Genomic DNA, 21,818 nt, shown 5'->3' with positions numbered 1-21,818 from the left:
CGCACCCTTAAGTAAGAGCGAGAAGGAGATATCGCTTTCTCGCTCTTACTTATGGGTGCGTCGCACATGCAACGCTTTTTAAGCTCTCGTGCTAATGGGGCCTTATTGCATGTCTTACCCCACGTTCAAAGGGTCCTTACCCTTTGAACGTCACGCCTACCAAATACAACGCCTTATTGGAAACTATTAAGGTTTATAATGGGTTGATATTACCTACACTGTAGCCGTTCGCGTCGTCTTTGGCGCATTATTAACCAATGCAGGATATTGGAAATAAATAACACAAAAATACGAGTAAAACAATAATTTATTGATACGTATAAAAGGCAGTCATTACAAAATGTAAAACAGACATTAATTACGCAGTTTCGCCTATATGAATGCGTTGCGTTTTTCTAGTGCAGTAATTGCATTATTAATAAATGTAGAGTAGAAATAGACATCGAGTACAGAGTACTATCGTGAAAAATACATAGTGACATTTATACGCATTGACTAGAAATGTCGATGTTACTTAACCCCTTAACCGACATAGGGATAAAAAGTAATCGCACTCAATCTGAAGCTAGGCGTTTTTAACATTGAACTTAAAGTGCACTTATCAGTAAAAGCTTAATTCGCCTAAGTATTAAAAAAAAACAATAATCACAGTCTGATAGACGGCTAAAGGGTTGCACATCAATTTCACTATAGGGTAGCAGTGAAGTGAGACGTACCTACTAAGACTAGAATCGAATTGCATTGCATTATACATTGCACAGCTGATAAACAAAAAATATATAAAATATTTGTGTACCTATAAAACTTTTATTTACAGTATGATATAAGTTAAATAATTTTAACACAACGAATGGAACTACAGGCATAAACAGCACCAATTTTTCGAACACTGGTGTGTCATACCATCCGTCTTTTCCTGCTAGATTAGAAAAGATTGATCTGTGGCGTAGTATGGAAACAGGCCATAAATGCTTGGTTTTAACGCAATAAATATAATCTAACGTGTCACGATTGTGATAGCAATAGATTTCTAAAGAACATTGTTACACACATCTCAGACACTGAAAACGTTGTTCACTATAAACTTGCACTTCAAGCTGCATTCACTGAAAACTAAAACTAATAGAATTAAGTGGTCCATCGGCCGCATAAGCGGCTCATAACGTTTTCATTCACACAAATGATGAGTGATATAGATGAAAATACAGGCAACGGCAACCTTAGAAGGGTGAAAGAAAACAGGCAGATGTTATAGCTTTCCATTTCAAAAGAAAAATTATATTCACCATAGGTAAACACACAATTCTTGCACTAGAGTCAGGGTATTCGTCGTCGTCAGGAATCCTCTTTAGTATGTCGCTGCCTATACGTCCTGGTAGTTTACACGAGTCGATCGACGTTGGCGCTGTCAGGTTGCCAATCGTAGTCGATATCGGTAGAGTCGGCGACGGAGAAGACCGCGCCACCCTCGGTTCAGATGGCCGCTTTCTCCGGATTGTTGGCGTCGCTCACTCGTCGAGAATGTGGTGCCCTGCGGAGGGTCCTCGGTTGAAGATTAAGAGGTGGCAAGTTGGGTCGTTCGATTCTGGTAGGAGAGGAAACCAGTGGTCTTCCCCTGCGGAGGGTGTCCATGCCGTTTCTGAAGTATTCCTCAGTGCGATCAGCGTAGCTTTCAATCAGTGGAGCTGGATCTTCGTATTCGACATTGAAATGTCGGGTAATAGCAAGATCTTCTGGTGGCCCCAACTTGTATAGTGAAGGTTCGACGCACTCGTAGTGGTGGTCTTCAGTTTCGTCATGGGGGTAGGTGTCAGCAACAAAGTGCCGGGTGCCTCTAGGGGTGAGGGCGGCCCAGAGGACGCGTGAGTCGAGGGCTGCGCCCCCGTAAAGCGCGTTGGAGCCTCCAGCTTTGCCTGAGCTACTCTTGCAACCGCCTCGGGACCTGTACAAGGATAACCTTGTAGGTAATGGAAAATAATGAGTATATGATATAAAATTCGGAAAGTCTAAAGAAGACTGTCATGAATGTCATAAGCTGGTGAGAATTATTATTTAATCATATTCTTGCAAAGATATTGAGTAGTCAATAAAGCATTTGCAATCAGCGCAATAGGAAACAATTATGTGTTTTATCATACCAGAGACCATGCAGGATGACAAAGACTTTAACAGAATATATGTAGGTATATAAAGGTATAGTTATGTATATCTAATAGGTACTTGTTTGCTTTTAAATGGTTCTCACTGCACCCATTTTGGCATTTTTCTGTTTAGCCCTATATAGGTAGTTGACTGGTAAAGAATGGCATAAGACATTTGTACCTATTTTGATGTGCAATAATAAATAGATGGCTGACACTTACTCTCGGCACCTAAACAAGAATAGCGCTAGCAGAGCCGCGATGCAAAGAACGGCCACGCAGCACGTGATTAGGACGAGCAGCCACGTGTCATCGCCACCGCCTGGTTCTGCAACACCCGCCACTACCAACACCGGTTCCATCACCATCAAGAGACATATAAACATTAGAGATTGCACAATAACAATAATATTTTGAGACAAGAAAATTTATACTTCAATAAGCGATTGCAGTAATTCCAGGTTAATCTTCCTTGGTTCAACATTATTGTTCTCCTTGCAACATCCAGTGTTATTATAACGTTCTTCTTGATCACAAAGTTACCTAACCCGATTGCCTTTATACTCGACAAAGTACCTATTCTTCGCTTATGCCCCTATTTACACGGCGTGAGAACTTGCATGCAATACTCGATACATTGTTAAATACAGAGCACAATGAATTCCGCCCATCGACCAAATACCGCAATGTAACGAAAATCGCATGAAAGTTCTTGATCCGTTTAAATTTAGGAATTTATGAGGCTTTAATGAATAGCGTACTTACCTACATACACATAGGTTTAGGTTTTAGATATTTATTTCTCAAAAGATTACAAGAATAATCACTTCCTCAGAAATACATGTTTACACTTAACTTAATACAAAGGAGAGTGTAATTAATAATAATTACATGTAGATTTAAAAGCGACCATGCTATTTGTACACGTTTCCTTATGGAAATATGAAGTGATATATAGCCATAGCCCATAGCTGAATTTCTTAGTAAGTGTAGGAATTACTGTCTATTTTTTTCACACATTAGGTAGTAGGTATACCTATCGGTTTCCATACAAAGTTGAATCATGTACACCTTTTTCTCTACAAGTCTATAACTCACCGTGTCTAGGCAGCTCATGATATTCAACGCCCGGAAACAAGGAGTTCTCCTCGTTGTTCTGCGGCGGGCATTTCGAGGCGCGGCACGGTGGTGTCAGGTTGGCAGCATTAGCGAGGAACGCCGGTAGCGGTGGTGGTGGCATGTACAGAATGGAGTCCGGCGGCGGACCTAGGGACATGCATTCCGATCCGCACGTCATGGCTGGAAGATTAAGAAGATATTAAATATCTGCTGTAAGTCTTTGCTGCTAATTAAATTTTGTGAAGCGGGTCTTACAGGACGTAAATAATATGGCCAAGGCCGTGGAAAGCGGCGCCTATTTTTTGAGCCAGGATCTTAAATATGGTGACCAATATTATGTTTAAGTAACTACGCTCGTACGGTACGGTCACAACCCATATGAATTTCAATCAAGTATATGGTTGCACGATTATGTTGACCCAATATTAATATGCAGATGAAAGTATTTTTATTTTTTAACCTAACCTAATAATGTTGATATCATAGGTAGGCATCTCACGAGCACCAGTAACTGCAAACGGAACGACTAATGATAAGACTCTCGATTCTCATGGTCGTATCAAAGCAAGATCCAAATCTGTGTTATTGTGTGCAGGGAGAGGAACATTTAAATAGATTAATAAGCTTATTATAATGCAGCATCCTTATCCGTGCTCCACCAAACTAAATGATTGTGACGTGTTTTTGTTGCCTAATAAAAGCGCGTTGAAAGATCTAATGAAAATGATTTCAAGACGACCAGGCACCCGAGCACAATGACGTCGCTGGGAAAACGGGAATTTATAGTACTCAGGTAATTAAGAATTTCTAATGTTTTGTTTTGTGCAAGCATACTGAGCGTTTTTTACACACACGTAACATTCAGCGAAAGGGACCCTCTGGCTCGACTAAATTCCATAAATAATTGGATGAAATAGTAGCAGATCGAATTATGTTATAAGGTATATCGCTTCAAGCACGCACGCACGGAACGATAACCGCGGCTAACACGTAGAGGCTCAACTCAACAAACAGTACGAGTTTCATGCCGCCATTTTTGTTTTATTGTGTCTATAATAGTCTTAATGAATATATTGGATTCAAATGAGGCAAAAAGTTCCACAAATATTTTTGGCTAGTCGAGTTGTCGTCCATGTAGCTCTCAAGTATGTTTCCTCTTCCAAAATTAAATTTTAGTAATTTGGAATATTTAATTTGACACCCTAATTTGTATTCTAAATAAATTATTTTATTTACACGATAGGTAAAATCAACGAACCAAGTATACATTTAAATAATACTAATAAAATTAGTAGGTAAATTTGGTTCATTATGGATAAATTACGATCGTGAGTTCCTGTCTTGTTTTAATCAATGAATTAAATTAATTGACTTTGTACATTGGAAACATATTGGAAATTACCTATTTAAATTAAACAAAGAGATTTTCAATCACTAGAAAAATATTACAACACAAACTCAACTTAACTACCTACACCAAGTTTATACGAGTACCTACACGAGGGACTACAAATTCAATTCACAAAATTACTTACTTTTTATATTAAAACTGGATAATCCTCGCAAAATGGACGCACTTTACGACACCGCTTACACTTGTCTCAAAATTTTGGTCCACGGATGCAGAGCGCAAGCGCGAAACTCTTTCGTGACATCCCCAAACACGCGATACAAGAACATCATAATTTTTAACTTCAAATCCATTGAGCTATTTGCAGTTCCCGCTTCATAACTTGCCTTAGTAAACGCGCAATGTATATGAGCACGAACGATATCTACAGCATAATGTAGGGAGTTAGTGGAGGGACTGGAGGGTGAGGTATTGATTCGCGACTGCGCGTTGAGATTTCGCGCCATGGATTAGGGCGCATCACTTTGAGGGATGTTTTGTATGGTTGTCCCTTTTACGCTTGGAGATTTTTGTGTCGGGTAGAAAAAGAGAAACTATAAAATTAAGTGCGGTTGCTTATTTTAAAATATCGTCACATTTTTATTTGATTATCGCTGTAATTGGGTTTGTAATTGGTTTAATATTTTATTATGAACCGTTTCAAATTATAATTTAAATTGTATTATTTGTTAATATATTCAATTAATTACAGTACACGATTACCATACAATTGTAAATTTATTTATTTATTTATTGGCCCAATGGCCAAAATACTTTTTAATGCCTAATCTGAGCATACAAATTTCGTATTTTTTTTTTAATGGAAAATTATTGTTTTTGTATTTTTTATGTAGATTCGTTATAGTTCGATTCACAATATACATAATACCTTCTGCAGCGAAAGTGTTAATGAGAACTATATTTGTGGCAAATTATATTATATCAAAGTGTCGAAAATTTAACAACTGCGTTACTTTTCTACTATTTTTTATTAAATTCATACAATTTAACTTAAGTACTAACATGTAAACTGTTATGCTTATAATTATCTAATATCTATTATATAGTTAAATCACAGAAGTAATCACTTTCACAGAATATTCTTAACAGTTTAGATTACTGCGTTACCAGTCTCATTTGGGCATTTCTCAGGAGGGGCATTTTTACTGTCTGCGGCAAAAAATGGTTGAATTTACTCTTCGAAATATTGGAATAAAATCAGGCCTTTAATCTTTAATCTATCTCGGACACTAGGTATACTAATTATACTATACTACACTATACTATGTTCGGGGTAGACAAATAAATTTATCTACCCGTTTCTGTTTATTTTTATTGTCCACGGCACGACACGCAACACTAACAATATCCGCGCACTGGTCCGAAAATAGATCCCTTGGCTTGGTTTCGACATCTGAATCACTGGTCCCCAAGTTGACGATAATTTGTACCCGTCTTCCCTGAGCTTCTCTTACGATCCGAGGATAAGTGACGCTCGGTGGAGAGGACTTTGGATTTGTGTAGCTCAATCCAGTGATTAGTTTCAGTTGTCAGCAAGTGCTCAGCTATTGCGTATTTGTGTACTTGGCGATTTTTAACAACCGCTATGTGTTCCATCACCCTCTCTTGAACGCTACGCTTAGTCTGGCCAATATACGTACTTCTACAACTGCATTCTATCTTGTAACACACCGGGATTCTGGTACGGAATGACATCCTTTGGGCTGCGTAAAAGACTTGTTACTTTCGATAACGGCGTGTATACAGTCTTAACGGAGAAGTTCTTGAGTACTGATCCAACTTTACCCGTTACCTCTTTCACATACGGCAAAAAGGCCGGTTGCCTGCTAACCTCCGGATGTCTTTCTTTCGTCCTAGCTAACTGCGGGATTTTCTGCATGTACCCATTTAATGACATTAATTATGACCCGGTAATGACATTAATTATGTGTACAAAAGTTACAAAACGCGAGAGTTTAAAGTGTGACATTACTTGGTTGTTTTGAAATCTTGAGTATATAAAGGCCTACCTTCATTTATTCTTATTTGATGATAAGCGATGTAGCCCCTCGCAAATATATGAGAAGTTTCAGAATTTTTTCCATGTGGAAATTTCGCATTTTTAGAAACTTTCCGACGGCACATCAGTCTATTTTATTTAGAGAAAGTCTGTCTCTGACTGTACTCCAGTAACCTAAATACTGTTCTTATTGCCAAGATTTAGATAGACATATTTAGATCGACAGTACTGAAAACCGGCTGTGATCCGAAGATGAAACACTTTCCATGAAGGATCAACCCTAAGCCGCATATAAAGTGCGGCCCACTTGTTATTCCACGCACGGCTATGAATAGCATCGTTATTAAACGCTATGAAGCGGCACCTTATTACATTTTTAATATTCTTCAAGCAAAGTTCTAGTTCAAACAGTTCAATAAACGGTGAACTTTAACATTTCAGCCCGATCAAACAAACTATCGTCAGCAACGTCACGTCAGAACCCCTTGTGTAAATATCATTCGATAGCGTGACAAGCGTTCGCGTTAGCGTTATGCCTATTTTTGTATGGGATTTTAAGCAGCGCGCCAAGCGGGACGTTTTGAAAACTTAAAATCCCATACAAAATGACATTTAACGCAAACGCGTACGTCACGTCACGCTATCGAAAAAAAAATTGCACTAGGGGTACTAATGCTGTCATATTGTCGACCGCAAAACTTTCTTAAAAATTTTTTAGGTTGATTTCTCAAATTATTTACGACGATTTGACGAAGCTAATTCGTCAATTCACAATTCTTGATCAGCAACGCATTGTAAACGAATTGTGAATTTCAGACTTGTTTCTACTTATATATTGTTTATTCATACCTTATATTTTATTATTAAGAAGTCTTATTTAAGTAAAAAATATATTAAAAACTAAACAACCCTACTTTTCTTGCTTCATACTGTATATGGTGTCTACGCTAATCACGAAACATTGTCGCTTTGCCTCTAGGTACGAAGTATCTTCGTTACATAGCGCTACGACCGTAGCTTAGCAGTGAATGGGACTAGTCCCACAACACCCCTAGGGGTGTGGTATGTGGTAGGTGGTTGGCAATGTGTCTAAACTCACACGAATCTCGCTGCCCGTTACCATTATAATTAGCATCCTTTCCAAATCATCGTCAAATTCAGATTACGTCTAATTATAGGAGATGCGAACTTTGAAATGACAAAAAAACATCAAGTACTCTTATTTACGGTTTATTTTATAAAAAATATAATTTGCAAAAGTAGTGTTATTTTAGTTTCCCAGTTCCGACCACCTATGAGCTACTTTTCGTCCACTTATGAGCTAAATAGTTCCCGAAAACTGCATTATTGAGTTAAAAATCGATTATATATTTCGTTTTTAGTTCTTATGTTATATATAAATCATTTTTAGTTGGTTTTATAGCTTCTGCCCGCGACTTCGACCGCGTATAATGATTATTTTCATAATAAACCTGTGTCCTTCCTTGGGATTCAAGCTATTTTCATACCAAAATCAACAATCCTTAATTTAAATCGGTCCAGACTCCAGAATCAATTGTACAAAGTACCATTTTATTCACGCACCGTTGACAAAGGAGTAAACGTAAACTATATGCCGGATTTAATAGGCGATACAGATCACATTAAGAGGAAAAACAAATGTATTAAGTAGATATATTTAAATAAAATCACCATACTAAATATTCGCCTAGCTATTTCGGTTTCCGTCCGTCCGTGGACGAAAACTAAAAACGTCATAAAATTGGTATGTTAGTTCTCGTCCACTTTTCTCTAAGATTTCATTAAATTCTTTTATGAAAATCATTTTTGGGTTCATTATACTTCTAAGTATACATACGTGCTAAAAATATTACTTAAAATAGCTAGAACAGTTAATAAACTTACCATGAACATTTCCCGCCTAAACTTTTTTTTCTTCTGGTTTTATGACCTCTGAAAGAAACGGATGCGTATAATAGCTGCAACTAATATGTTTTATTTTTAATTCATATTACTAGCGAAATATAATTTTTAAGTAGATAAATCTATTTTTAGACATTAAGGTCTAAAATTGTGCGGTAAGGTAGGTTTATATTCAAATTATACGCAAATCTTTGTAGCAACTCCGTCAAGTCGACGGAAACTAGCACTGGACGGCAAACAGGCACAATTACCCTATATTCGTAGCATCTACGCGTGCTAGCTACGAGGGTGGCTACGGTGCCGGCATATTTAATTTTATATATACGTTGTAGAATTAGTAGAATACGACCAAAATAAAGTAAAATAATTATGATAATGTACATAGCTACGTGACATAACACCCGTCCTTAATATCCCTAAAATGGTTATTTCCAAGTATTTACCTAACTTAAAGCCTATATTTGAATTTCCTATTTCCATCCCCAATCCCCAGGGCTTTTACGTGTAGGGTGTACGTTGTGTTGCCATTTTAATTACCTTCCACTACTTAATTAATCATATTAAATTTGGAGATCAACATTGCGGGGGTTATGCTCCCATAACCCAAAAGAAAACAAACATTACACAATCGTCTATGGTTATTATGCAATTTTATTCCATGCAGTCGGGAAAACTAAGAACTAACGTTACTAAGTACTAAATGTGACTTCAAAGTTTGACAGTGGCGCCGCGGTTGAATTGCAAAACTAAGTTTGCACAGTGTATGACGTCAACAAGATGGCGGCTCCATTGATAAAGTGTCATGGCGGCGGCGTTGGCGCGAAGGCGCAGGCCCGGGGGTTATACAGCCATTGATAGTGTAAGAATCGTCATTTAGTACGACACGACAACGACACAATTTTTTGCGTGTGGGTACAGTAATCTGCTTAGGTTCTTAGGATTATTATTTTCAACGATTTTGGAAGTCAGAGCAGTTGAGAATACGAGTACCTATTATATTTAGATTTTTTCCATCGGCTGTAAAAATTATTTTCTTTTGTTCCATACTCAAACACACCCACTATGGAGACTATATAAAGGAGCAAAATCTATACGTATGAAGTGTCCATCAAAAACATTAAATAGGCGGCGCCACTATACACCGAAATCAAATGTCATAGACGTAGAATTTTTTATAGGATGTGCGGCCATGCGACCGTGAGGGACAGAACATACGCAATGCGACAAAATTAAAAACATGTTTTAACATACCTGACAACATACCAAAAGCAACCTACGTAATTTCGGGTCGGGTTATTTGTTGCCCCTCCCCCATTTCATCTCTATATTATTATACCTCTATAGCTCATGTCATATCCATGAGCCTACCTAGCGCCACTGGAGAGATTAGGAACTAAATTTTTATGATTTAAAACTGAAACTGAAAGCCGATCTTCCTTTATCTTCTTGTTAATTTTGTATGACTTATATTAATAAAACAAACCACGCAAGATAAAAAAAAAATTAAACATCTGCTTCCCGGGCGGCTCCATCCCCTAAATCATGGTCATGATGTGTATTTTAAAGAAATAAAGAATTTTGTGTTTGTAATAGGGGATATTACTGCAATGTTCTGCCACCAGAGTGCAGGACTAGCCTTTTTAGTAAACCATAGAGTAACTTTTACCTTTTACCTTACCACCTACCTTACCTTACCTTATATGTAAGGTAATAATAAAATATGACATAGATGCATCAAGGCGGTTTGCTTACAGAGGATCTACCGGGAAACGCGAATCCGAAAATTCGCAATCTGCCTCTTTATCGCTCGAATATGCAAGAGTGACAGAGATGTTAGATATAGAAATTTTCTTGTTTCACGATAGACCCTCAGATTGTGGTAGTGGCGCCCTGACGCCCCCTAAGCAGAGTTTCGCGTAATATTCCCTATTGTATTGCTTTTTCAAAGTAAATGCTCGCGATATTGCCAAGTAATCCGTGGGACTCGGTAGTCGTTACTTATAAAGGCACTTTTGCAAGAGCAGCCTATTTCAAACAGTGCAATAAAAGCTATAGGCTCGCTTCAGATGCCGCCCCTGTCGCCACTGGGTCGCACGCCTGCCTGTAATAAAACGCCGCGAAATAATTTGTAATTTGAATTTCGAACATACATTTTGAATCCGATTTAAATTTCGAATTAACCGGTTGAAGATTTTGAACGAGTTGTTGTGAATTGGTAAGTTTATTGTTATGGATTTTTGATAATTTTATTTTTGTTATAAGATTTTAATTAAAATGCATTTATTACAACTGCTTGTATTGTAGAGTATAGTTATTGTGTTATATTTTTTTTTATATGTCATAATAATATGATAAATGGATGTGTGTACTGTGTGTAAAAATAATACAAATATTGAAGTAGCTTTATTTGTTAAAAAACTTTTTAATACTAACAATAGCTATTCTATTGTGCTAATGTTTCAATCTTGAATAAGTGTCAGGCTGTCAGTTAAGTTGAAAGTTTGAGACAATTTGAAGAGAGAGTAAATAATAGGGTATTATGATTCCATCATCCTTATATGTATGTCTCGCACTACAATTCCCTTGACGACTGAGTGAGGATCGTTCAAACTTCCAAGTGTTCAAAGCGTTGGTTGGATAGCACTTAATTTAATCTCTCTGTAGGCCGAGCACATGATTGACACGACAGTATCTCGCCGCGAGATAGACTACCCGTCTTTTACTAACTGTATGAATTAAAGGGGGGCGGGTAGTCTATGTCGCGGCGAGATACTGTCGCGCCAATCATGTGCTAGCCCGGCAGATGTGTTGCTTAGGCTATATTAATAACAACTAATAACAAGGTTAAAGTTATTCTGAGAATTTCGGTCGCAGTGTCATAAACAAGTGTCATATTCAATTTCTCGTAAATCTTTAATAAAATACCTATTTGGTTCGATAATTGTGTATCATTACAATTGTTGTTATGCTGCGCAAAAATTAATTCCGTGTCATCAATCGGATCTAATGTAAATATAAAATTTTAAATTTAGAATGTTGTATTGCCGTTTTGATATAAGTATGTGGTATTATTTTCTCCAATTCGTTGCGCTTGTGATGCGTCAAATTTTCAGGAAAAAAGCCTTATGTAGTGGTTTCAGGGTTCCATTTCGGTTTTTAACAATCGAACACAACATGTCGGAATTTACAAGCGCAGCAACGATATTACGCAGCGTACTACGTAGGCGAAAAACACTAGAACGCGAAGCGGCGCGGCGCGTAGCGGGGTGAATCAATCCTTTGATACCTATAGAAAGTGTCCTACGTGGGCGATCTCGTTGCGAACGCGAACGCCTTGGGCCCGCCGCGCCGCGCCGCTTCGCTTCGCGTTCGCGTGTGTTCGCCTACGTAAGACGCAGCGTTATGGCATGAGCGTAGCGTGCTACGTAGCTTCGACTGCTACGGGTAGGCGTTGTAGCATTCACGTGTTTTATAAGTGAGCGGTTACACGGTTACAATCTGAGACTTTTCAGATATACAAATATATGATTAATATTTTTGTTGTAATTTCACGACAAATGATCAAATAAAAGAGTTGTTGTTGTTGTTGTAAAAGTTGGTCAAAGACGCCTAGTCTTAGTAAGATGGCATATAGTCGAGAAATTGGCACCGGTTCCGCCGTGGCGGGGTGGTCTAGGAATTCAGGGCGTTAGACCGGATTGCTAAAGACGCCGGTTCGAATCCGGCCACTTCACGGCCAACGTCTATTTCAGTTTATGATCAAATAAAACTCATGCAGTTCATTGAAAATAAGAGATGACATTAATCCGTACGCCCCGATTCAAACTTTAAGATACGTCAAATATAATATATAAGTATATAACGTTCTTCAAACAAAAACATCACTTTTGACACTGGCATATCTAATCCATATCGTATCTAGACGTAATATTTTGCGTATCTAACAGTTCGAATCGGGTCGGTACCCTAAATTCGCAACGTTAATTAATAATTACACAAAAATTGTATCATGGGATTTATGGGCGTATTTAACATTTAGGGTTTGATATGTTTTAGTATAATTTTAATAAGAATATAATTTTTAGGCGAAGCTGGAGACGGGTGGCAAAGGTAGGTTAGTTTATAATTTTTATTTCTTTACTTTTAAACTATTTTTTAAGCAAATCGTTTTATAAAGTTAGTTAAACAATTTACTCGGGCACTGAATATCCTAAAGTAATTATATAGTCACAGATTCACAGATGCCTTAAAATACTTAATAAAATGTTTATAGAAAATAAGTTGTGGTTACCTATAATTATATAAGTATCAGTCATGATTTTTATATAGATTCAAGAGCATGTAAGATGTATTATATGTTGGTAATCCTAAATAAAGAAAAAAATTAGTTGGCAATGGTGAAGTTAGAATTCAATACGGATACTTTTACCAACCCTGGTGTGGTCAGCACAAACCAAGCGCTTTTGTAGAATAAGCCGTCTTTATCTGGTTTCTAGCCAATTACCTCTAGGAATTAGGCAGAGGACATTAAGTCGGGCTAAGTAAGCTTCAATCCCACTATTATATTAAAGTAAATGGAACGTTTTCGTCCTTTTTGTACCCTTACTAATAAGTGGGGTTATTTATTGCAGACGTTCTTTGTTTTCAATATGTATTTGGACTTTTATTAAGAGACACGTGAGCTCAGACATTCGCGTTTTCAAGTCGAAAATTCCTTGGAATCGTAAAATTGAATGAATGAATAAATGAAATTATTTAATCCAGAAAATATTTCCATATGAGGTTAAAACTTTTAAAACGAATTATATAATAATATATGATTAAATTAAATTAAATTGAAGGAGCTTCCATTGGAGTCAGCAAGGTACAAGTTTCAGAACTTCTCAATATTTTCGTGAATTTCTGGAAACTTTCATTAGGGACTATTACCTACTCAATGGTTTATTAGAAGTTAGTAACTAGTAACCAGAGATAAAGTGAGTAACTAAATTATTTTAAATTTTATAAGAACTGAATTTTTATAAACGGTCCCTTTTTTGGAGGGTAGGTAAGATAGTTTTTTTTTTAATTATTTAATAAATAAACGACTAAAACGACAGAGTCTTATAGTGGAATAACTTGGTTAAACCAAACAGTAAAGTATAATTATCATTTTGAAGAAGGTTAAAAAGATTAGTTTTAATACATTTTTGTAAATTAGACTTATAAGGTTTTATACTTTATCACATTGAAGGTCTTTAATAATGCAAACGAGAGCAATTTACTTAAAAAGGGCTCTTACTTGATATGTAACAGATAAAGAAAAGATAGCTGAAGTACCTCATTTAAATATAAAACTCCTGTGGGATCTTATTCTTGAAGGTGTATTTGACATATCAGATGATAAGTATTATATTAAAAACGTATTGGTTGATTGATTACGTGGCTTCAAAAGGCCCGCAACACCTCAATAATAATTGGTTGATTGATTGTTATTAAAAATATTACAACATACAGCAGATGTGAAAGCTCTACGCCAAACTGTTGGTAAAATTCTGGCATATCCCACTTTCCTTTTTTTAAACCTTTCTAGAAAATATAAAAGGATAGTCCTCACATTTTTTCGGGGCGGTTTTAATACATAATGGATATTTTTCCATCTGGAGCGTGGGTGTTCATTGAAAATGTAGTAACCGGTATAATATGGGTATCTAATATTATATGTTAGCGTGAGTTGAATGTTGATATGTCGCGCAATTGATATTAGATTAGAACAGGAACTGTAAGGTGGAATGGGGTAGGTACGTAACTTCGAAAACGGGTTCATTTTTAAAATCACTAAATCGGAAGCTTTTTATACTTTGGCAGTTTAGCAACACTTCCGCTACTGCAACGCTTATTAATACATTGCGCTCGATTATATAATAGTTCTTACGAACAGATACTTATTTCTCAAAGAAAACGCAAATACTTACAGTTTTGATACCTACACAAAAATACAATGGAGTGACCTACAACGCGCCGCTCCCCGGACCGCGCGCGCCGACACAACGCTTGGGTTGGCGACGCTTCTTTCAAATACTTAGGTGTCTCGGACAGATAGATATCTAACTATAAATGTGTCATAAAAACATTACCTACACCTTTAAAACAATTTAATCGTACCTACGTATAGCTTGTAACTATCGTAAAAATAATAACAGTAGGTGTAACCTATATTGAGAATGTCTACTTCCTTATCCGTCGAAAGAGGAAAAAATGATATGTTTTAGTTGTTTTGTTGTTTCTGCATCCATCCACCCACACTACAAGCTATGTTATTTGTTCTTGACGAAGACATTTCTTTGGCATAGCGCGCGGTGATACTTGATTTGGATTATCTAATCCACAGGCAATCCTAATCTAAGAGGCACAGAATCCAGGCCCAAGTTTGTTCCGGATAATATTTGGCGTCGCGTGGGCCGAATGTTGATGTTCACTTCAGTTGTTAGCTTCAAGCTAATCAAGCTATATATATACATATTGCGAAGTGGGACCGTCCCAGAAATAGAAATAGAAGTTCAATATCAGTAAGGGCTAAGAGCAAATAAATAAGTCAATTTAACTGACTGAAATTATATATTAAAAAACACGAGCAAATAATTTTGTATGAATGTAAAACGAATTTAGTATGAGCTAGATTAGCATAGATGTCGGGAAATTATTCTGAAACTAGCGAAATCAAGCAAGTGGCTCTTTAAAAATTTCCAGGTTCCAGTGTATAAATGTGTAATGTATATGTTGCCTTGTTTACACTAAAACAAACACGTGTAACCGGCTACTGCAAAGAAACTTCAATTAGTTATGTACTCCCAAGAGTAGTGTCGCGACTTGGCATTTGATGAAAATAGTTCGAGTTTCTCTGGTAGCTAGCACATTTATTAGGAAACGAGTACGGGATGGGATTAATTGGATCCGGTACATGTATGGTTAATTGATGAGCAGAAAAGGAAAAGTACTAATAATAAGTAATAAGTAGTAAGTAGTAATATTATTATAAATAAATGAGTATGAGTATGAGTACTTTTTGTGCAGTCTGAAACGCACTTGGCTAGCTTTGTGGTCGTTCAAATTTAGGAGTGTAATATAGTTTCACAGGAGGTACAGCGAGCTGCAAAAGTACATGCACATTGTGAAATTTGTGAATGAAATGTATTCGTAAAGTGGCCATGCACTTCCGCGGCTCGGTGTACGTCAAAAAACGTCAATGTACACTTGAAAGCTTAATGGATTATCAATATTATCATTTTAAATAACTACATATATGGCCCTTTTATAAACCTGGTGCTATCTACATTTTTTACCACAAATTCAAACGGCTGCTCATACTATGTCTTACAGCATACCTACTTCAAAGATAACAGGTAATTATTCAGCCCTTTTTGGAACTTTTTAATGCGATTAAATATATAAATACTATACTACTGCTGATACTAGGTACTTTTTTAACTAGCATGTTCTCGTACAGTAGTAGGCCATAAGTATAATATAGTTCAAAAGATATCCGGAGCTAGTTTTGCTTTTTAAATATACGAGCCGTGGTAATCGCATGCTGCCCTATAAGCTATATGTATAATCATAAGGGTGTATTATACTTACTCGTAGCATATATTTTATTTAGCACAAATAATCATGTTCCCTAATTTATATATTTTTTTGTCATTCATTAAAATATACGAGAAATCCCCGTACAGTAAATATTTTACTTTTTATATTCACACAAAACCTAAAATAAATGTAAAAAAGCTGTATAAAGTACTAAGTAGTATCTACTAAATATTGCCCACTGGATTTAGAGGCTGACTGTCCATTTAGAATGTAGAAAATCAGACTAACGAAGTTAAGTTATTACAAGTTGGCGAGTGGGACGAGTGTTGACGCTAACAGCTATTCTCATCGCAACCCAAGGCTAGCTGGAAACCAACATAATTATTAAGGAATTTAAAGACAGAGTTGGTGAAACTTTTAACCTATTCACCGCCACCCACTGCTATATATGACAACGCGGTTTAAAATTCACTCTATGCATTCCGATAAAATTGACTATTGCTATAGGTTATGGCAATTTTTTTTTTGTCGCTATAGGGTAAGCTTTGATTAGCTCGGTAGAGCGGTATACCGGTCTTGAAGAGCCGCGAGGTCGAACCTCGCCTCATGGAGTAAAAAGCACGATTTTTATTTTACATTATTTAAAAACTAAAAGGGATTTCGGTACAATTAATCACGAGATCTACTAAAAGTAGGTAATCGCCATAATCGGTCCAGCACTATAGTACTGGCATTGTTCAAACCCAAATGATGAACTCGTAAGCGATTTGAATCACACTCTTGTCCAAATTCCAAATCCACTAGTGCAGATGTGAGTGGGAGCCGTTATGCCAAAATCGGCCTACGAGTATATCACTATGTGCTCAATATCATTCTACGATCTTTTGGTTGAACACGGCTTGTACAAGTTTTTTTTGTATTATTCAATTAACAAAAAAATGCTTTTGAGAAGGGAGAAGAGAGGGAAGGAGGAAGGGATGGGCCGTGCGCTTGCTCGTGGCTTCCTGGTATTAAGAAGTGATAAAGGTAAGTATAGGAAACATTTTTTCCTCAAAGAAAATTTTGAGGCTTTTATCAAACCGAGAAATGCAATAAGCTTGTTTGACATTTCACCTTGACAAATATCCCCGCTTCCCTTTCTCGGATTCGCCTTGAAGAGCTTTTAGCGAGTTCGAGTGAGGCCGTACAAAGGATCAAAGGTGTATGTCGAACCTTGCGGTGTAAGGGACGAGAGAATTGTATAAACGAGGGGATCCTAAACAGCTGTGCGTCGCGATGCCTCGGAACATCACGGAATTAGTAGGATGTAGTAGCGGCCCAAAGTGTCAATGAGTTTAAGAATAAATTAGATAAGCACAAAGCAAATTCTACTCAACACTGAGAACTTGGTTTATGACTCTGGATACAGGCATTATCAGTTGTTTAAACTGCCTGCCTGCATTACAAATAATAATAATAATAATAATTGGTTCAAGAGCGTTGGCATATGGTTTTGCTGTCTTTGCCGCCTAGATTCTAAGAGCTAGCTGCACGCTATTTTGATTAAAAAAATAGCACATGTAAAATGAGCCGTACTTCAATGGAACAGGATAGAATAGAAACAATTTATTCGTAAGCACAAACACAGAAGAGAAAATTATACAAATAAAAGGAGAAAATGCCACGAAATGCTCTCACCTCAGCATGATGTTTTCGACTTCTACTAATCGGAAGATTTATGGAGACCAAAAAGATTTTGAACTTCAGGTGTAAAACCAACCTGGTATAAATACGGTAGAGCAATTATATGTCTGATTGATTTACGTGTATATTAGGTATATAGGTACATCATGCGGCGAAAGAGGTACAGTTTGCTTGTTCCCTCGTTATTATAGCCGCCGATAGGTACTTAGCAGAAAAATCAATGAATATGAATATTTAATAAACAATATTTGTAATACCTATATTACGTGTAGATATTTATGTTTACCTTAATTTGATAACATGATAACACAGTAGTATTTTTACCAATAAATCATACCAAGTTATAACTAATACATAAATACTATTTTAAGGGACCGCTCGCTCTTCAATAATAAATGAGTTGAATGCTTTACGTAGCTGTAGGGTAGATACCAGTCATGGCCAAGGTCAAGCTGGAGTGCAAACACGGCGAGCAAACAACCCTTCTCGAGACTGATGAGCGAAACCCCCTGCCACTGACGTAGGCCTTGGTTCAAATTTAGTAAATAATCGTCGGCTTTTTACAGACAAATTTGAACCTTAGCCCTTTGAATTTAAGTTTGTAATGTAGACAGCTACATATGAGGCAGAGAACAAAAAGATTTTTGCCTTAACCGACGAAGGTAAAACCAATTTGTCACACGTCCTTGATAAGAAATACACAAAAAGTCTTGAAACGGAATGATTTTTGGTTTATTTTTTTGTGATATTCATTGTAAATATTGAAGTATTGAATACTTTCTATATGTATATAGAAATGGAATGCTTTGGCATCGGTACCGGCGGCTGGGAGGAACGTGCTGCATTGAGACCCGAGTGGCGTAGAGACCTATGCGTGGGAGTGAAGAAGCACGACGAAGTGTGGCTGGAAAACTTGAAATATAAAAGGCACAGGCGTCACCAGGCTGGTAGCCTGGTCTCAAATCCAAAGGCTCAACAAATCCATACATGCGACTTATGCGGCAAGAAGTGCCGCAGCGTTGCAACAATCATCCGTCAGGGATGCAGTGGCCATTGATGATGATGTACATAGAAAATATTTTTTTGTTTATACTGAAATATTTATGGACGGTAATGATACTGCATGTATGGTAATGTAATGACGATTTGTGAACTGACTTACATATATATTATAAACATATTTAATAATGCAAACGATACAAAAAACTTTTTTTTATTGTAAGGATTTAGAAACTTTAAACGTGCGATTCGTATCCAGTGTGCTAAGCGCCTAATAATCCTCAAAAGACAGAGGCCCCGATAAACGAGTCGGCATATTTTATGAAGGGAGGTGGGACATGAATAAATCACATTAATGTATTCAGATTAATACTCGCCGAGCCGGATTGGACTAAAAATATCCTCACAAAGAATATAATCATTCTGACAAAGGAATTGGTGGAATAAGAATATTTGTAATGACGGATGTCGGTCATCAAATAGGCAACTGCTTTTGGTTGAATATGAGTACAGAATAGTTTCAGTTTCAGTTTATTTGCCATAAAGTAACATAAGCATTACATGGTATGTCAGTAACAAAATAATTTTAAACTAATTAGTATTTAATATACAATAAATAATAGCGTATTACACATTGCTATATCTCAAATGTCTTATTACAACGGGTATTCAAGAAAGGCCAGTTGTAGTTTGTATCTGTCTTATTAAATAAATACTAACTAAAGTTTTAAATATCAAGTTTACTGTTCAGAAATTCCGATACTGACTACCGTTAAGTAATAGTATTATCATATATGGGTATATTATAGAGAACAATTTTGTTTGCTTTTTTTCTGATACTTGGTACCATCGCCCACACTGCTAACTGTCCGTCGGAAAACCTTATTACAAATGGCATAAGATCCATCGACGGACACTTAAGAGTGTTGCTATTTGTCATCATCATCATGGGCTCAACATCAATTAAATGATGGTTTAAACAGCGTCCCTAACACTGCGGCACACGTAAATAACTAGTAAGTCCAATGCGAGAGCGGCAGCCGCGACCGCATAGCGGGCAAGATAATGTTATGCCCGGTGATGAAGGTGGGAAATCAGCGCGCTGGTGTCTTAGTTCTCGCCTAGTGTGAAGGAGCTATTTGTATTTAAGAGAATAATAAATTATAACATTGACGCATATCTAAAGGACCTTACGGGCAATTATGGGCAATAAAATAAGAGTAGGGCCAGTACAGCGGTGTGCCACCGCTACAACGCGATTGGTTGATTAGTTCGCATCATACATATATAAAATAATAATAATAATAATTATGTATATATAAAATAATATTCACAGTGAGGCACCGCTGAAGCTGAACTAGCACCGTTCTTAGTGCCTCCCCTCCCTTAGATATACGTCAATATATTATAATAAACATTATGGGACAATCTTATTACACAAGTCGACCTAGCCCCACGGTAAGCTCAATGAGGCTTGTGTTGTAGGTACTAGACGGATAGATAAATACATCAATACTTAAATACATAGAAAACACCCATAACTCAGGTATTATTATCTGTTATGAACACAAGTGCCCTTACCATATAGACCTAGCATTACATAGATCAGCTATACGCGTGCGCCCGTGAGGGACAAAACATACGCAATGCGACAATATGATTGGTCGAAAAGATTTGTAGCCCACCATAAACCATATTAAATTTACGGTGGGGAATAAAAAAAATGAGACTGTGACAAGGACACGACAAGGACAAACAATAACAGCGCTTTCTCTGCTACTCCTACTGAAAGATACATAAGACATTCGGTCATTTCCCCCCGCCCCTCATGACCGATCCAGTTATACTAGATTCATGCCTTACCAGGATTTGAACCCGGGATAATAATAAGATATGATGAAGAAAACTTAAATCCAACAGCTCATTGTCGCCCACTGCACATCCTCCCTACGTTAGGTACATATATAATAAACTCTGGGTATAATTGTGACTATGTAAATAACAAATCCGGATAATATTACTATTTGCTTACAAGATATATACAGTGGTACTACGTAAACGAAATTAATAACTAGCTTAAATCTAAAATAGGCCCTTGAGGCATTGTACCAAGGATGCTGGCGGCATTTCCCCGCTGTATCGCAATGCTGATACGTTGTGCGAGAAAGCCGCCAGCTCTTCGGTCACCAGTTACGTCAACCAGACGCTTCGCGATTTCTGCAAACAACTTATGCGCGCTGGGACCCCATGGACCTAGAGTTTCAACTCCAAATGGAACGAAATGATACTCTCTACCGAGGCTCTTATATTTATTACGTTTTAAAATTTCGGCGCTTTCCGCCGCTCCGCCCGCTTTTACATTAGTCCGTTGGAGGTGGGACGGTGCCAGTGTGTCTACGCAGGTAGCATCCCACACCAACATCCGTCCCAAGCTCCAAGGAACCAAGGACATCCCATCGGGCCTCTTGCCATCATCTCTGATAATGCCAGTCGGCTCAAGAAGAGCGGGTACATTGATGGTGGCAAGAGACCGACGGATTATGTCATTAAGCGACGCATGTCTTGAAAAACGGCCGGCACTTTTTTGACAAGATAATCCATGGTGTCCCAGTCGGTCCACGTCCGTGCCACAAGAGCATATGTGTGGCGTACACACCGAAACCCCGAGTCGCAAATCAGTCGCCAGTCTAAGGGAGGCCGGATCCAAGAAAGTACCAGTATTAGGCGAAGGATGGGCATGTAGCCAGTAACCCGCTTCCCGGGCTCCGACCGCCAAAAGCCTCGCGCGGTCTGGACCTGTACAGTTGTTTAGGAGAATATTGTAAGTTAAATCACAGTAAACATTATCCCAACTCCTTTGTGAATTTGGGTTGTCTGGAAATTGTTTTAAAAGCATTTTTGGCGTCCTCAAAGCCCGCAATCTCACAGTTTGTGGGCAAAGCCCTTAAAATATTTCCTATGAGACCAGACGTGCTAT

General features: G+C 37.4%; 2 protein-coding genes across 5 annotated transcripts in view; one reads left to right on the top strand and one right to left on the bottom strand.

Annotated features, from left to right (window-relative positions):
* Window positions 1–289: 289 nt before the first annotated feature.
* LOC134744659 (uncharacterized) lies at window positions 290–4,915 on the bottom strand. Of its 4 annotated transcripts, none has more exons than XM_063678559.1 (4): window positions 4,796–4,915; window positions 3,240–3,440; window positions 2,364–2,484; window positions 290–1,957 (listed from the first exon to the last, which is right to left on the bottom strand). In XM_063678559.1, the coding sequence occupies exons 2-4, from the start codon at window positions 3,436–3,438 to the stop codon at window positions 1,474–1,476; spliced, it is 804 nt and encodes a 267-aa protein (XP_063534629.1). In that variant the 5' UTR covers window positions 3,439–3,440; window positions 4,796–4,915; the 3' UTR covers window positions 290–1,473. The 4 variants fall into 4 exon arrangements, with proteins under 4 accessions (XP_063534629.1, XP_063534630.1, XP_063534631.1 ...); XM_063678560.1 differs by having other exon boundaries at window positions 290–1,942; XM_063678561.1 differs by having other exon boundaries at window positions 2,364–2,469.
* A 5,794-nt stretch (window positions 4,916–10,709) lies between these two features.
* The window catches only part of LOC134744621 (potassium channel subfamily K member 6-like), an 83,892-nt gene continuing 72,783 nt past the window's right edge, over window positions 10,710–21,818 (top strand). Inside the window, exon 1 of the mRNA XM_063678500.1 lies at window positions 10,710–10,808. The gene's annotated coding sequence lies outside the window, so the exon portion shown is untranslated. The remainder of the gene's footprint in view (window positions 10,809–21,818) is intronic.

This window comes from Cydia strobilella, chromosome 10, assembly GCF_947568885.1.
Source record: "Cydia strobilella chromosome 10, ilCydStro3.1, whole genome shotgun sequence".
Taxonomy (NCBI): Eukaryota; Metazoa; Arthropoda; class Insecta; order Lepidoptera; family Tortricidae; genus Cydia; species Cydia strobilella.
This window is presented reverse-complemented; position numbering and strand designations above follow the sequence as displayed.